The sequence below is a fragment of the Syngnathus floridae genome, chromosome 19, assembly GCF_059516105.1.
Source record: "Syngnathus floridae isolate MCC-2025c chromosome 19, RoL_Sflo_1.0, whole genome shotgun sequence".
NCBI lineage: Eukaryota > Metazoa > Chordata > Actinopteri > Syngnathiformes > Syngnathidae > Syngnathus > Syngnathus floridae.
This window is the reverse complement of record NC_142431.1, coordinates 4,874,934-4,893,178: the sequence shown is the minus strand read 5'-3', so window position 1 is coordinate 4,893,178 and position 18,245 is coordinate 4,874,934. Positions and strand designations below refer to the sequence as shown.

At 35.7% G+C, this 18,245-nt stretch overlaps 2 protein-coding genes across 4 annotated transcripts in view; both read left to right on the top strand.

Annotated features, from left to right (window-relative positions):
- The first annotated feature begins 2,577 nt into the window (after positions 1–2,577).
- On the top strand, positions 2,578–17,539 carry LOC148381773 (uncharacterized). 3 transcript variants are annotated; one of them, XM_088360983.1, is made up of 28 exons: positions 2,578–2,736; positions 4,206–4,309; positions 5,085–5,130; positions 5,226–5,264; positions 6,409–7,728; positions 7,927–7,962; positions 8,039–8,191; positions 8,494–8,664; positions 8,741–8,782; positions 8,864–9,016; positions 9,309–9,479; positions 9,568–9,609; positions 9,776–10,525; positions 10,656–10,685; positions 10,798–10,938; positions 11,368–11,474; positions 11,540–11,598; positions 11,663–11,799; positions 11,866–12,081; positions 12,773–12,976; positions 13,051–13,206; positions 13,291–13,469; positions 14,022–14,186; positions 14,251–15,651; positions 15,737–15,778; positions 16,609–16,674; positions 16,754–16,820; positions 16,887–17,539. In XM_088360983.1, exons 2-28 carry the CDS (start codon positions 4,208–4,210, stop codon positions 16,955–16,957), a joined length of 6,066 nt encoding a protein of 2,021 aa, XP_088217109.1. In that variant the 5' UTR covers positions 2,578–2,736; positions 4,206–4,207; the 3' UTR covers positions 16,958–17,539. The 3 variants fall into 3 exon arrangements, with proteins under 3 accessions (XP_088217109.1, XP_088217108.1, XP_088217110.1); XM_088360982.1 differs by having other exon boundaries at positions 6,409–7,962; XM_088360984.1 differs by lacking the exons at positions 6,409–7,728; positions 7,927–7,962 and having other exon boundaries at positions 2,579–2,736.
- A 157-nt stretch (positions 17,540–17,696) lies between these two features.
- The window catches only part of disp1 (dispatched homolog 1 (Drosophila)), a 30,561-nt gene continuing 30,012 nt past the window's right edge, over positions 17,697–18,245 (top strand). Inside the window, exon 1 of the mRNA XM_088360985.1 lies at positions 17,697–17,946. The gene's annotated coding sequence lies outside the window, so the exon portion shown is untranslated. The remainder of the gene's footprint in view (positions 17,947–18,245) is intronic.

Genomic DNA, 18,245 nt, shown 5'->3' with positions numbered 1-18,245 from the left:
ATTCATAGTCTTGTTTGAAATGTATGAAACACTTTTTTGGTTCAACGAACCAATTCATGCTTGACATACAATCTTTCATCTTGTTCTGTCTCCGTCTCGCATGATGTAAACGTCTTTTTGTTCTCATCTAAAAAGCCCCAGTGAGGAAACGGCTCCGGTTACACCAGTTAACAACACAACAATAAGGACAGACACACAATTGCGGCCACAAAACTACCTCTGCTGTCCACTAACACACAAAAGACATTTGTCAATTCTCGGAACAGACGTGTATTTAGAAAAGAGAGTAGAGGGAGTGTCTTTTAATAACTAGTTACCTATACGGCGGCCATGTTGTGAAAATAAAATACGCTTTGTCGTACTGTAATTCAAAAGATTTGTGTTGAACTCGCATCCGCTGGTTTATACTTTAAGTTATACAATAAATAGTTATTCATTTATTTTGGATTTCCAGCTTTCCTGCGTCCATTTTACTTGTTAGACTGCGTGCCTCTCCTGCTTTGATTTGAAAAAGAAGTCGAGCAGACGCTTCGATTGGCCTGTGTTCACTCCCACGACGGCACAAACGCCCCTATCTAACTACGCCCGTGTACGGAAATGCCAAAAGAAAGAAAACTCCAGGGTTTACTGTGTCTTTGTTGGCATTATCAGAGGTGTCAGGGCTGATGTTGTGCAATTTAAACAGAGGGAGGTTTGTTTTCACTTGACACAGGTGGAAATTCTTTTCATTCATGCTCAGTAAAACAAAGATAACTATAGATATATCAGATATATATCAGAGGATGGATATAAGAGTTTCACACGTGAAACAAATTTCATAGATTTTTGTTGCTACAACGATTTATAAACTTTACAACATTGTCCCGATGTAGCCGCTTAATAAATTCTGATAATGAGCCTATTTTAACTGTCATGTCCATTTAATTTCCCGCTCACCCTTTTATTTTGAAGATAGTAAATCTACAGGGAATTTTTTTGTGCCTCAGCTTTGCCACACCTTATTGGTGCCCTCATTGGTTTCACCTGATCCCTGCGGTATTTAACCTGACAGCTCTGGCTTTTGAAATGCAACTCACTTATTTAACCAGGTATTGGAGTTTAGTCAACTTACAACTGTGCTCTTTTGTGATTTCCATTTGTTTCTGTTTTGTCTCTTACCAAATCCGCTCTTAATTCTTACTCCCCACTACGATTGCAAGTATGATGCTGTGATTATCACACTGATTTTATTTTTTTTTAATTTACAAACATATTGTTGGTCTATGTTTAAGGCAAAATTAATGATTGTTACAGTAAAGCTTGCAGGAATGCTAAATAAGTTTTTCAAGTTTATTATTTAAAATGGTGTGGTGATGGGACTAAGTAGGTTATTTTCTTCCAACTCCTTTTCAGATTTTGGTTGTCTAGTTTATGTTGACCGCTGCCTGAAATAAATGAATTTTAAAAATAAAAGAAGAAAATATGTCCAGAAAAAAAAAAGAAAAAGCAAGGCAGCACCAGGAAGAATAGCGGAAAAATCTATAGAACAGCACTGACAACTTGATTGCATTTGCAGATGGCGCTAAACAGAAATTAAATGATCACATTACTGTATTTAATTGATTTACAGTACTTTAATTAATTAATTATGTTAAAATTATGATCCAAATAATTGGAGACAAGCTATTTGTGCTTCTCGTGCATATTATTAATTGAAATTATCATGTTACAATATTGCCAATGCATAAATATATATCGGTTTCATCAGATATTGCCAAAAATTGGTATCGGCCTCCCAAAAATTAATATCAGTTGTGCAATTATACCTATTTTTTAATGTTAAAAAAAACATGCAATTATAAAGATGCAGTCTGTTGTGATATTGAGCACCAAATAAATCTGACATGAAGTTCCACAGTTATTCAATTAGAAATGTTTTTTAATGCCTGCACTAGTTTTTTTGCACATATATTTATTTCATGACCCCGAGAAGACTGTTGCTTTGCAAGTCATTGCTCCAAAAATAATTAAGTTGCTCTCTGGGAGGTCTTTCATTCACAATGGACAGAAATTGTAAAGTGTGCATGAAAGTCAAAGTCTGCTTTATTGTCAATTTCTTCACATGTCAAGACATACAAAGAGATCGAAATTGCGTTTCCTACTATCCCAGGTGACAAGACATATTACACCCAATTGGTCCACAGACAAACAAAACATTCAAGTAAACAATACAAAAAGTAAAAATAAGAAGGCACATACAATGAATAAATAAGAGAAATGAATAAATAAGAGTAAAGTATAGTTTAGTATAAAGTATGTGTGATGCCTTGTTTTCTTTGTGCGTCAATTATTTTGCTGCAGGCTATTCATTCCAAAGATGTAATTATACCCGTTAGAGTATAATTATTTATATTTGATTACATCCTTTCTTTGTCATAATTATCGGCGCAACCTGATAATTGTACGAACATTTCTGTCATTCTTTTTCCAGAGAAAGGAAATCACCACACACATGCAAGAGAATATACACACAAGGAAGCAAAAGTGAAAATTGCTGTCACACACACGTGTGTGTGCGCGTGTGTGTGCAAATGTGGGTGTGTGATAAAACATTTCAGGAAGTATTTGAAGCAGCATGTTTCCCATAGCTCACTATACTGGTTGGGTTTTACAAGCTGTCAGCTTTTAGTATGAAATGTGTTGACCATATAAAAAAAGCACCAACATCAGCACAAGAGGAATGAAATGTGAATCAAGGTAAGAAAAGGGATTACTTATACCTCTAATGTCATTTTTTTTCTTTCTACTTATTTGTTTTGTCCTTTTTTTTTTTTTAAGTAACCGATTGAGTCGATTATACGGATGACCAATTTCATAACACATGGGAAATTATTGAGACCATAACCTTGTAGTTCCATCATGTATATCAAATTTGGGTAATGTGTTAGATTATTTATTTATGTACAGTAATTAGTTACATGATGTCATTTTTAGTATTTGGAATTAAAATAAGTGTTCAAATTACATTTTAGTAGAATTTGTTTGGGGGCTGTTTAAAACATCAACATCACGGCTCATGCATCTTAAAAAACAGATAAATAATAATAATAATAAGTTTTTTGTAGACTAAGCGAAATAAAACAAATCAGACAAATTTATTAAAGAAGCCTGATTCATTTATAGGGGAACAATGCTTCTCTTAAATTTATTTAGAAAGATTACTTACTGTAAGTGTGAGTTGTTGCGTATCTCTATTTCTACCCTGTGATGCATCAGAGACCATTATATGCTGTATACTGCGTTCCCTCCTTGAAATTTTGACCAGGATAAGCGTAATAGACTTTGAAATTCTTTTTTTTTTTTTTAAATGTAATGATTTGGTTTGATCACAGTGTGATTACAATTCAAGCCGATATTGTTTGTCATGTTTAATAATGTGCAATGATTTATCCAAAGTCTAAACTATCCAAGTTATTTAAATTCAAAGAAACAATAAATCAGCAACATCAGTCTGATTTATATCTGGTGTATATCTCTCATAAAAGCCAAACTGCGCCGCTATTTAAATACTTTGACGACACTTTTTTTTTGTATATTTGAACAATGATTTGCACTTGAGTCTCAGTATTCACAGAAAAAAAATTCCCCCAATGGACAGCTCTGCCCAAGTAGTAATCAGTGAGTCCTATTAAATGTATTTTTCTTTGTTCACTTGCAAACATGCCAATTCCATTACACTAATGATAAGTTACTGCATCCATTTAAAACCAATCCGTGTTTTATTCCAAAATCATTGAAGAAGAGAAAAGAAGTAAAAATTGGATCACTCATTCGTACATTCTTATACTGGCCAAAAAAAGTTCGTTCTGGTCCGTTGTGCACAAGCAATGAGGAAAGAGATTAAGGAAAAAAAGCTTGAGGTTAATTAATTATTTAGCGGGAGGGTTAGGGTTAGGGTTTGGGGAGTTTACTGCACAATGAAAAAAATGTTGGGTGGCCTAAAAATTTTAACGCAACAATTTTTGATAACATAGATTATCAAGGAAACTCAACTAAATTACTAAATTGGTGTTTGATATATTTGGTTGTTCTAGTTTACAGGAATTCCAGAGACCCAATGTGAAAATAGAGACTTGATTATATTAATTACATGATGCTTTAATTTTTATGTGTTTCCATTTTTAGTGTTTTGATTTTATTAATTTTTTGGGAATTCTCTCTCATAGGAATGGCAATACATAAGAATGGCTTGATGGTTGTTCTCCTCTTGGCAATGTTCTGCATTTTGGAAACAGGACACATCATCAAATTGTCAAGGGTGGTGTCATTGGTAGGTTGTCCATGTTAAGGCATTTACATTCTGCATTTGGTTTTCTTTATGTTCGCCTTGGATTATAGCTACCCCATATTTGCCTAGCTGTAACCATTAACCAGGAAGCTGTGCTTTCTGTTGTCACGACGACGATGCTCTTGAATTCAACATTTTGGGTAACGTGTTTTCTGGACGATAAGGCGCCTCTAAAAACCTAAAATTTTCTCAAAAGCCGACAGTGCGTCTTATAGTCTGGTGCGCCTTATATATGGACCAAATTCCTAAATTTAAACTGGCCCGAAGCATTGTGTTATGAAGTCAATCATATGCGGCCCGCTGAAGACTATGAATCATGAATCAAAAAGACTATGGATCATTATTTTGTGATTAAAAAGTCATTTGTTGCGTCTGAAGTTGAAATAAAAAAGATAAAATGGAAAATGATTTGATTTGGATTAAAAATCTGACAAGATGCATTAATGGTGCGCCTTATAGTCCGATGCGCCTTATATAAGGACAACGTTTTAAAATGGGCCATTCATTGAAGGTACGCCTTATAATCCGGTGCACTTTATAGTCCGGAAAATACGGTACCTATTTTCCTGTGGATGTAAAAAACTGCATAATGTGGCTGTGGCTTACAATACTATCAAGACACTTTTTAGGTATAAACTACATTATTGTTTTCAAGTAACACTACTGTATTTCAATTTTGGTCATGATGTTTTATAGGTGATGTGAAAATGTCAAACATGGATGAAATACAATTAAAATATTGTTTTTTACTTTTAAGCATCAGGTACACTCTGGAGAACAACACCTTATTAGGGAGAAAAGACGTGAGACATTATTTCTAAATATTTTGGAGAAATAGCATGCTACGGTTCAAATGATTGGATGTATATTTATAGAGCATTTGTCTTTTCCTCTATAGTGCTGCTCGGCGCCTCTACGAATGATGTGTTCACTGAAGGTAATCACACAAATTGAATCATGTCTTGGAATGTTTTTTTTTTTTTTTTTGTGAAAGAAACTAGGCCAGGCTATATTGTACCCATAGCAGGGTCATTCAGTTCATCTTCTGGCCATGGGTAAAAAAAATAAAATAATTCTTCACTAACAGGCTCTTGTGGAAAAGAAACAAAGAAAATAATGACTCAGCTGTTCCCTTTTTTTTTATTTGAAGAATGCCTGAGATAACAATGATAGATAAACAGATTATATCTGTTATACAAGTCACATTCTTGTCTTATTTCAAGTTTGTCTGGTTATATCAATCGTGCAAGGTGGCTGTTATCATTAGTAACTATGAATGTTTTTTTCAATACATATTTGGGTATTTGTCTGAAGCGCTTTCATTTTTATTCATTGGATGGTGATATAATAAACCTTGTCATAATTCATCTGGGATGAAGAGAGTCAAAACAAATACCTGAAAATGGTTGTCATGTTAAACACATTGATTTGAAGTTCTTTTAAATGCTTTATGTGACAAATTTCTGTCATTTCAAAAATGTTGATAATATTTTTATGCGCTCTCCCCATGGCCTCTCACTTTTTCCGAGGAGCTCCATCATGCCTATTTGCCTATCTCAGATGTGCCATGTGCAAACATCTGGTCATAAATTATTCCATACTGTTCTCTATTCTCACGACTTTTTTTTTCTAATTCCTCTTTTTCTTTACGAGGAGAACTATTTTTTAATTGACACCTGTAAGACATATGAAGCCTGTGATGAGTTTGTTAGTGATACCTGCACATGTATCAATGGTATCCCACCTGAAGAGCACTACTTTTAGCCAAAAACAGGTGAAACCTCAGTCTGGCTTGCTTATGTGATAGAAATTCATCAAATCACTCTTTTATAGCAATGTATAAAACTTCTAACATTTGACACACCTTGTCACTATCAACATCCTAAAGCGACCTTTATTTCCATCACAGCTTGTAAGAGTTCGTGTTGTTAAATATGTTCTCTTGTGCTTTTCCCATTTAAGATATTTTTTTCTTTTTTTCTTTATATTTTACTTAATTATTTTGATTATTTAACCTTGCTAATTCGAAAACCTCATAAAAAAATGTGTACATTATTAAAATAATCTTAATCTTTTCACAGGAACAATTAAAACAACTTTCCCATCAGAAACTCGTGTAAAAAAAGTTGCAAAAACAACCCAAGAAACAACAAACAATATTATGAAAAAGCAATCACCAACAGCTGAAACAAATACTCCAACTCCAGAAACGACAACTGTAACACATACTACAGCAGCCCAAGAAACAACACCTACAAAAAATACTATGACAACGCAACCACCAACAACTGTAATAAATACTCCAACTCCAGAAACGACATCTGTAACACATACTACAGCAGCCCAAGAAACAACTCCTACAAAAAATACTATGATAACGCTATCACCAACAACTGTAACAAATACTCCAATTCCAGAAACGACAACTGTAACACATACTACAGCAGCCCAAGAACTAACACCTACAAAAAATACTATGACAACGCAATCACCAACAACTGTAACAAATACTCCAACTCCAGAAATGACATCTGTAACACATACTACAGCAACCCAAGAACCAACAGCTACAAAAAATACTATGGCAACGCAATCACCAACAACTGTAACAAATACTCCAATTCCAGAAACGACAACTGTAACACAGACTACAGCAACCCAAGAACCAACAGCTGAAACAAATACTCCAATTCCAGAAACGACAACTGTAACACATACTACAGTAGCCCAAGAACTAACACCTACAAAAAATACTGTGACAACGCAATCACCAACAACTGTAACAAATACTCCAACTCCAGAAACGACAACTGTAACACATACTACAGCAACCCAAGAACCAACACCTACAAAAAATACTATGACAACGCAATCACCAACAACTGTAACAAATACTCCAACTCCAGAAACGACATCGGTAACACATACTACAGCAGCCCAAGAAACAACGCCTACAAAAAATACTATGATAACGCAATCACCAACAACTGTAACAAATACTCCAACTCCAGAAAGGACATCTGTAACACATACTACAGCAGCCCAAGAAACAACGCCTACAAAAAATACTATGATAACGCAATCACCAACAACTGTAACAAATACTCCAACTCCAGAAACAACAACTGTAACAAAATATACAACAACTGGATCACTGACAACTGTAGCAATTGCTACAACAACCCAAGCACCAACAACTGTAACAAATACTACGACAACTCAATCACTGACAACTGTAACAAATGCTACAACAACCCAAGCACCAACAACTGTAACAAGTACTACGACAATGCAATCACCGACAATTGTAACAAATACTACAACTCCAAAAACAACAACTGTAACAACTACTATGACAACTCAATCATCGACAACTGTAACAAATGCTACAACAACCCAAGAACCAACAACTGTAGCAATTGCTACAACAACACAATCACCAACAACTGTAACAAATACTACGACAACGCAATCACCGACAACTGTAACAAATACTACAACAACTCAATCACCGACAACTGTAACAAATACTACAACTCCAAAAACGACAACTGTAACAACTACTACGACAACTGTAACAAATGCTACAACAACCCAAGCACCAATAACTGTAACAAATACTACGAAAACAACTTGTAAGTGTAACTCGATAATATTTGTTAGGATGACAATTAACAACTGATGACAAAGATTGTTGTGTTCTCCCTACAGCTCCTCCATTTGAATATGAATACCTCATCTCTGTTGAGCTTAACGTTACAGAATTGAGCACGATAACCTCTCTCCGAAACATTCTGAAAAACACCAGTTATCCAATTGACATCAACAGCACCTTAAGAATCTCCGATATCAACATAACCACAGGTAAATCTAAACTTTTCGGGGAGATGAGAGCTGGGTTATTGGTATATAATATATTGGTATGGTATAAAATAAATTAGCTCAATTTTTTTACAGTAATTCACAGTATCACAGTAATTAAAGTGACAATATCACTCAATATAATTAAAGTGACATTATTAAACAACATGTCATAAGTGCCCGAGTAAATTATGCAAGGTCAATGATATTGGGTCCGGCCCCATGAAGATCATCGAAATTTATAAATATATGATTGGAACATAGAATATGATGGTGATCCTTAGCATTTGTGTTCTTATTTTTAGTTTGCAATCCAAGCAACGGCTATTTCCAGTGCAGATGTGAGGATCAGTATCGTTGGTCATGTGACCAGTGTCTCCTGCATGGATCATGTGACATCATCACAAATGACACATGTGGATGTATTAATGCCATTCCTCCTTTTGGACAATATTGCCAATCTATCGATCAATACAGTAAGATGTTTTGAACTATCCACAAACACAAATGGTTGACATTTGATCTGAAAATGTCGGAATACTTCTCTTACAGATTTTACAGCTTGTCCTCCAACAACGTCTCCCACAACAACTTGTAAGAGTGACTCGACAATATTTGCTAAGACGACAGTTTAAGAATTAATGACAAAGATTGTTGATTGTGCTCTCCCTACAGCTCCTCCATTTGATTATGAATATCTCATCTCTGTTGAGCTTAACGTCACTGATATGAGCGTGATAACCTCTCTACGAAACATTCTGAAAAACACCAGTTATCCCATAGACATCAACAGCTACTTAAAAATCTCAGATATCAACATGACAACAGGTAAATATAAACTTTTTGGAGAAGTCAGAGGGGGGTTAAAAGTAGTATGAAATAAATTACCGTATTTTCCAGACTATAAGGCGCACCAGACTATAAGGCGCACCTTCAATGAATGGCCCATTTGAAAACTTTGTCCTTCTGTAAGGTGATTGGTTGTTGAAAGTGCCCTTGCAAATTATGCAACGTCAACAATATTTGGTCTGGCCCCATGAAGATCATAGAAATTTGTAAATATATAATTGGAACAGAAATATGAAGGTGATCTGTAGCTTTATAGTGTTGTTATTTTTAGTTTGCAGTCCAAGCAATGGCGATTTCCAGTGCAGATGTGAGGATCAGTATCGCTGGCCATGTGACCAATGTCTCCTGCATGGATCATGTGACAGCATCACAAATAATACATGTGGATGCATCGAGGCCATTCCACTTGACGGACAATATTGCCAATCTGTTGATGAGCACAGTAAGCAATATGGAACACTTTAATAGATGTCAATATCATTTTGGTTTGGAGGGTTATATTTACTATGTTCTTTTTTTTTTCTTTGAAGACACTGTTTGTCCCAGCACAACAACCTTTCCTACAACATTGTGTAAGTGTGAAGGCTTTCAAATATTTTTTTACATAAAAAAATGCTCCATCAAGACAATAGTATGTTTATTTTACTTAATTATTTTGAATACATAACCTTGCTAATTAGAAAACTTTATCAATTTTTTTTTGTTTAAATTATTACAATAATATTAATCTTTTTACAGTTACAACTGTAACAACTTCCTCATCAACAACTCCTGTAACAAATGCTACAACAACCCAAGCACCAACAACTGTAACAAATACTACGACAACGCAATCACCGACAACTGTAACAAATACCACAACTCCAAAAACGACAACTGTAACAAATACTACAACAACCCAAGAACCAACAACTGTAACAAATGCTACGACAGCACTATCACCAACAACTGTAACAAATACTACGACTACGCAATCACTGACAACTGTAACAAATACTACAACAACCCAAGCACCAACAACTGTAACAAATACTACGACAACGCAATCACCGACAACTGTAACAAATACCACAACTCCAAAAACGACAACTGTAACAAATACTACAACAACCCAAGAACCAACAACTGTAACAAATGCTACGACAGCACTATCACCAACAACTGTAACAAATACTACGACTACGCAATCACTGACAACTGTAACAAATACTACAACAACCCAAGCACCAACAACTGTAACAAATACTACGACAACGCAATCACCGACAACTGTAACAAATGCTACAACAACCCAAGCACCAACAACTGTAACAAATACTACAACAACTCAATCACCGACAACTGTAACAAATACTACAACTCAAAGAACGACAACTGTAACAACTACTACGACAACTCAGTTACCGACAACTGTGACAAATACTACAACTCAAAAAACGACAACTGCAACAAATACTACAACTCAACCACCACCACCAAGAATAACAAGTAAGAACCCATTACACGTAAAGTATATCATGTTGATAATTGTTATTGATCACATGGAAATGAATGTCATAGAGAATCATTATGTACTTAGTTAATCATCTTAATCAACAATTTTCCTTTTCACCATCAGCTGCTTCTACACGAAAGCCATCAACACCGGGTAAATTCAAATTTCACAGTAACAATGTTTTTAACCCTGCAAAAACAAAAAAATTGAACCATTTCATTTGGTTTTATGTTTAAACTGAGACATTTCCATCAAATCACTGCAGTAAACACTACAGTATCAACAACAACTACAACTACCACGAAGACTACGACGACTACTAAGGCTACCACGACTAAACCCTCCAACACCACTTCTACCACCAGTACAACTCCTCCAGATCCATCCCAAACCACTCCTATAACAGGTATATTATTATTATTATTTAACCCTAGTCCTGAATTTATTATTATTATTATTATTATCCTTATCATTATCATTATTATTATTATATTTTGTACATGGAGGACATAAAATATTTACAATGGCGTTGTTTCTAGTTGTGTATTAAATTAATGCACCCTGGTGAGTACTTGACATCCTTAGTAAGAAAAATATTGAAGCCAGTGCTCCATATAAAATAATAGGCTATGTGTGTATGTTGATTTCACATTTGTATGAGAAGGCGATAATTGATTCAAGTATGCGGGGCAGAGGGAAGATAGTCGAAACAAGACAAAAAAAAACATAGCTTGGTTTTTATTTGTATCTTGTATTTATGACATATAAATATGCACCAATCTGTAAGTTCACTCATGTACATTTTTTATGTTTTATCTAACTTCTTTCTCAACAGTGATCCAGTTAGATTTCTCCATCCGGTTTGACAGAGTTTACACTTCAGATCTGAGCGATAAAAACAGTTCTGCTTATAAGGACCTGGCGTCACAAATCAGGGCCGTGGTAGGTCCTTTTTTAAAAACATGTATTTGTAGTTGTCCAATCTTAATTTTGACATTCATTCACAGCTACTTGACCAATATGGAGGACTAACAGGATTTGTGGATGCTTTTGTGACAGGTTTCAGGTAAACATGGCACAAAAGAGTCAAAAATTAAGTTCTCAATGGTTGCTGATGTTTGTTTGTACAGGCCAGGAAGCGTGATTGCAGATTTTATTGTTCAAACATCACAAGTTGTTCCAGAAGATCTTTCTGTGGTGAATCAAGGCCTCTCTGACGCAATGCGACCAATCGCGAAAGTCCTTGGCCTTGATGCATTTTACAGGAGTAAGTTGAACCATTGTTGTTGTAACTTTGTCCAACTTGTAACTGCCTCATGTATGTTTTCCTAAGGTCCAACTCAATTCATTACTCCTTCCGTGACATATACTGGAAGGTCAATAGAATTGACATGTGGCCCCACTCCTGCTAGTATTAATTTAGGAAACATCATTGGAACGAAATGGAAATTAAATGGACAAGAACTCAAACAGAATGGACGAATTGAAATTTCTACATCTGCTACAGTGTCTGTGCTCAAAGTTAGGAACGTGATTCTTGCTGATGCTGGTAAGCCAACAACATTTTTTTGTTGAATTACCGTATTTTCTGGACTACAAGGTGCACCTTCAATGAATGGCCCTTTTTAAAACTTGTCCATATAGAAGGCGCACCGGACTATAAGGCGCACCGTTAATGCAATCACAATATACTATTATACTACTATAATAAATAAAAGAGTCAGATAGATTAGTAAACTTTAAAAGTTAAAGATTAAAATAATAACAATTTAACAATTTTACTAAAGTTGAATGAATTTTATATTAGATGTATTAAGTTTGTTTTATTGTTGTTATTGTTGTATGAATAAGAAGGGTGATATTGGTGTTTGTGACAGGCCAGGTTGCATCATGTCAGATTTTTAATCCAAATCAAATCATTCGCCATTTTATCTTTTTCATTTCAACTTCAGACGCAACAAATTACTTTATAATCACAAAATAATGATCCATAGTCTTTTTGATTCATGATTCATAGTCTTCAGCGGGCCACTTATGATTGATTTTATGACACAATGGTTCGGGGCAGTTTAAATTTAGACGCGGGCTGCATTTGGTCCATATATAAGGCGCACTGGACTATAAGGAGCACTGTCGTCTTTGTTTGATTTGAGGTTTTTAGGTGCGCCTTATAGTCCGGAAAATACGGTACGTAAAATAAAGGCTGATTATTATTCTACATGTATATGTTTTTTTAACAGGTCGTTATGAATGCAATAGAATTGGCAGCGCTGTGACTTTTGTGCAAGACGGACGCGCAATAAATATCAGACAAGCTCCAAATGTGCGTGTACCAAGCAAAGTCAATGTTAGGTGTACAGAGGGGACAACACAGCCACTTAAGTGTTGTGTGCAGTCCAACTTTATTGTCAAATGGTTTCTGGGAAGCAGTGATTTAGAATCAGGTAAGCCAGCAATGAAAAGTTTACCATAATAATCCACTGCCGTTTTTCTAAGCAATATTTTAATATTTTCACAGATTTGACAGATGTAGATGAAGTGGAAAGCTACTGCATTTCACACAGCTATGTTCTGAGAGGCTGCGAAAATTTGCCATCCCAATTGCGCTTTACTTGTCGAGTAAACGATCCAGTCGGCTTTGAACAGTCAACAACAATGGTCATTTTTAATGAAGGTAAGATCGACCTTTCGATCAAGCCTTTTCTTTATCACTTTTTTTTTGTCATATACCTGTACATATTTTTTTTCTTCCTCTTAGTTGTTGTATGTAGTGATGAGTTGTATGGGGCTGGACGAACTGGTGACATATCAACCATAGCATGTGATTCTGGTCAAGAGGGGAGCAGATCTGCAACATGCAGGGATACAGGAGAATGGATTCTTTTAGAAGACACTTGCATTGTGTCTGAAATCAAGGACTTGCTCGTCGTTTCTGAGGTAGATGATCACATATTCCACTTTTCTTATCATTGTGTGGGGCAAGGGGTTAACAGTCTGAGTAGGAATCCAATTTCTCAGTAAACAGTATAGGCTACAAAACAAACTGATGAATAACTAGTTTTGAAATCAGAGACTGGTAAAACCTGTTCAAATATTTTAAAAATATGAATGGTAATTAAATAAAGACAATTTGTAATTTTAGTATTGACACAAGTTGATGCACAATTTGTCTTTGCGGGACACATAAAATGATGTGGCGGGCCGTATCTTGAGTACCTTGAGTTTGACGTCTGTGCTCTAAATGATAAAAACGAATGGTAATAAAAATTTGCAAGCAATATCTTAATATTTTTTTAAAGTTTGTAATTTTAGTAATGACACATCAATGCAAAATTTGTCTTCCTGGGACACATAAAATGATGTGGCGGGCAATGTGTACAAATTTTAGCCCAGTAATTCGCAAATCCTAAATTTGATGACTCAGCTGTGAGGGTTTACTTTTAGGAAATGTACTTCATTCCCAAAATATTTATAATCTTGCATTTCTAGGATTTGGAGGAAGAGGAAGTACCGCAACTTGCTGCAAATCTTAGTCAAATTGTCCAGGTCGAAAGAGAACAGATTGTGAATTCATCTGCAACTATATCAGCTGTTGTTGGCATCCTGAGCGCCATTGCCAATGTTTCTAATGAAGTGAATCGAACTGTCATGCAGGTATGACGACCATCCAATGAAACGTAATCACACAATGAACCTCATCACAAAATATATTTTACAGGATGTGCTGGAAACAGTAGATATCCTCATTGGTGACGACGCAAAAGAAACTTGGGAGTTCCTACGAGAAAATATCACTCGCAACGACAGCTCGCAATTGCTTAATTCAATGGAGATTCTAGCTGATGAATTAATTGGGGAGTTTACGATCAAAACTGGATTAATTCTGCTCAACACGACGACGTTCAATGACTCCTTTACGGCGGAATTCAATAATAGCGTTGTTATTGACATTCCAGGCAATGACAGAAACAATCTCACCATCACCACGATTGTTTTCTCCACCCTCGATAATGTCCTGCCACCTCGGAATTCCAGTTTTAACAACACGTCCACAAACACCACCAACACATCTGCTATTTTTGATACCACCATTAATGCTGCTGTGGCACTTGTCAGAGTAAACACAAATATCCAGAATATTACTCTGAGTTTCAAAAAGCAGAACGACTCGCTGACACAGAATCCACAGTGTGTTTTTTGGAACTTCACCCTTCTTGGCAATTTAGGAGCATGGGACGACGAGGGTTGCACGTTCGTTTCTGATATCAACAACACTGTGACCTGCAATTGCAACCATCTCACCTCTTTCTCAATTCTAATGGCAACGGATATCCCTGAATCAATACGAATCGCTTTGGATGTTATCACGTACGTCGGAGTTGGCATATCTATCGCAAGTCTCATCATATGTCTCACCATCGAAGCCTACGTTTGGAAAGCCTTGACGAAAAGCAGCACTGCATTCATGCGGCATGTGTGTATCGTAAACACGGCGCTGTCTTTGCTGATTGCGGATATTTGTTTCATAATTGCCGCTTTTTATGCCAAGAATCCCCTTGAAAACCCAGATGAGGACCACGAAGTTCCACTGGGACCATGTACGGCAGCAACATTTTTTATGCACTTTTTTTATCTGGCTCTCTTCTTTTGGATGCTTGCGTCTGGTCTCCTTCTTTTCTATCGAACCATTATGGTCTTCTCTCATATGTCCAAATCAGCCATGATGGCCATTGCTTTTCTTTTTGGATATGTGTGCCCTCTCATAATTGCTGTTGTTACTGTTGCTGCCACAGCCCCTGGAAATGGATATATCCGAGAAAACGATGCATGTTGGCTGAACTGGACAAAAACCAAAGCCCTGCTGGCTTTAGTGATACCGGCCTTGACGGTAGTTTTTATAAACTTTTTGATTGTAATCGTGATTACGTTTAAAATGCTGAGAAGAGGTACAGCACAGGTTACTCGGCCTGATGAAAAGCACTCGCTAGTCGTCATTGCCAGATGTGTGATCATTTTAACGCCTTTATTTGGATTAACGTGGGGTTTAGGAGTGGGAACCATGATATCGTCCACAAATGAGGGAATCCACATTGCGTTTGCCTTCTTCAATTCTCTACAGGTATTTTTGCCATTTTATTCCTCATTGTCTTGGGTATATTTTTGTGATGTGACGTTGATCTTGTTTTTAATTCCTATTTTTTTAGGGTTTCTTTATTTTAGTGTTTGGGACACTGCTGGATTCAAAGGTAATTTCAGTCACATCAAAAAGGTTAACTTGTATTACCGTATTTTCTGCACTATAAGGCGCACCGGATTATAAGGCGCACCTTCAATGAATGGCCGATTTTAAAACTTTGTCTATACATAAGGCGCATCGGATTATGAGGCGCATGGAATAAATAACTCAACGTTGCTCAAACATTAATGCAATCATAATATAGTAACACTCAAAATAGTGAAAACAATAACAATATATCAATAACGCAACGTTGGTCAAACGATAATATCATACAACACACAAACTAAACACATAAAGCTTACTTTAATAAATTAGTCCTCATCCACAAATCCATATTGGTCCATATATAAGGCGCACTGGATTATAAGGCGCACTGTCGACTTTTGAGAAAACTGGAAGTTTTAGGTGCGCCTTATAGTGCGGAAAATACGGTAGGTGTAGATGAAGTATTGGAAAGGTTGCAATATCACTATTTTAAGAGCTTTTTGGTATTCTAGTAGATTCAAAGATTGATTAGGACACTGTTAATGGTGAAGTAATGAAGGAAAAAAATGAAGCTTCAAATTTGCTTCATAAACCGATTGACTCCTCGAGATTGCACTTTGTGTTCAACATTGGGATTAAATCACAGTGATTTGCCATTTCGTAAACCTCTTTGAACCAACAGTGCCATCTAGAGGATTTAAAAAATACAAGTGGTTCACGAAGCATATTTGAAGCTTCATTCTCCCATTACTAATTAAAAGTAATGCTACAAATTAATGTTACTGAGTTGGTTAAGTAACTGACATAGTCAATGTGCTAAGTTATTGATTTTGAATTTGATTATAATTATAGATCCGAGCTGTTCTCTCCAAAAAGCTTCCAGCACTAAGCTCAGGCTCTGGCTCCAATCGAACTGCAGTAAGTGATTTGCCAATCATTAACAGATTTCAAAAGTACGTAATGATTTGTAATTTCTTTCCTTTGTTGCCTCTATTAGAGTACAAGTGCTGGTGTGTCGACGTCAAGTGCTCCAAATTGGTTCCAAAAACTTCGTGGGAAAAGATGTAAGTTATTGAATTTTTATTTTATTATTTAATTTACTAATCAACAATTTGTTGTTTGTCCTGCAGATGTATACCGTGTATCAGAGGCTGCAAACACAAGCAGCTCTAGTGGCACAGAGTCATATTCCAATATCTGAATCAGATGAATAATGACTCATAAAATGGTGTTAACTCTAGATTTAAAAAATCTATCTCACAGTATGATTTAGTGCAATGTTCTCTGAACAGATTTCGTTTTTGTGTAGTGCCTCTCTAACTTGCTTAATGTACAATTTGTTTATAGTGTTAAACTTAACCGAAGTTTGAGTGCAGAAATCAAAATCGTGTGTTTATTCTGTTATAAGAAAAATGAACTGAAATGATGAGTTGCCGGCCCATCCTTCGACCTTCGTCCGTCTGTCCTTAGTCATAAAGTGATATCTATGTGAAATCACAAAACATAATGCTGAAGTATCTTGAAGGACAATTTTTGAATTTACTGCATGACTGAAAAGCATGGACGCTGAATGCTTGCACGCAGAGTTGCATGTTTTGGAAAATTTGCCAAATTTTAAAGTTGACAAATAACCTTCAGGAATGTCAAAGGTGAGTTATTATTTCAAATATGTTATAATTTGAATTATACAATACATATATTCCTCTGTGATATTTATACAGATTATACAGATTATTTTCACCAGCTGGTATTTTATGAGTTTTATTAAATAATAATCACCTTATCTGTGCTATGCCTTCTTTATTTGAACTGTTTTTTTGTTTTGATTGACGAATTTGAATTAAAAATGTTAGAATAAAAAAAGTTAAGAAGTTTAAAACGCTAACAAAATACTACAGTATTATAAAAAAAATGGCCAGATATTGATGCATATCGACTGGTTCAATCATAATTTAATTACTATTTATCACAGGAAAATTAATTTCACTACCAGATAGATTGCTAGAAGATTGTCAAGCACTTTGACTTACCCAATATGGCGACTACCTAAACGTATAAATGAGTGATTATAGCGACATCTATGGTGCAACTAAAAATTCCGCAGCTGCCAGCCCACCCAGCGTGGTGTGATGACTGGAAAGTGGAATTCATCAATGGCTCCATCCGGCAACAACTTTCCTGGAGGACAAGGTAGAATTTCCTCTTCACTCTTATGACATCATTGTGATTTTACTTTATATATGTGAATTGGCTCTTAAAAAAAACATGATTGTTCAGACAGCTGTTTGGTCAGATGTCCATTTCACTAAGCTAACGGTGCACATTAAGCTAGCATAAAGAGCAAAACATTTCATGACTATTTCGGAAAATCTTATGAATGAAGTGGATCGCACGGTGGTACAAGTTTGCACGAAGTATTAGCATGCATTGCTGATTGAGTTGGATTTGCATTGTTTAACAGGTTACTAGAACATTATTTAACCTGGCAA

Excerpts from the sequence above, each read along its gene's own strand:
- LOC148381773 (XM_088360982.1), top strand. The coding sequence starts at position 4,208 with ATGGCAATACATAAGAATGGCTTGATGGTTGTTCTCCTCTTGGCAATG. Across the intron at positions 12,082-12,772 it reads CGTGATTCTTGCTGATGCTG|GTCGTTATGAATGCAATAGA; the intron begins GTAAGCCAACAA and ends TTTTTTTAACAG. Across the intron at positions 13,207-13,290 it reads AATGGTCATTTTTAATGAAG|TTGTTGTATGTAGTGATGAG; the intron begins GTAAGATCGACC and ends TCTTCCTCTTAG.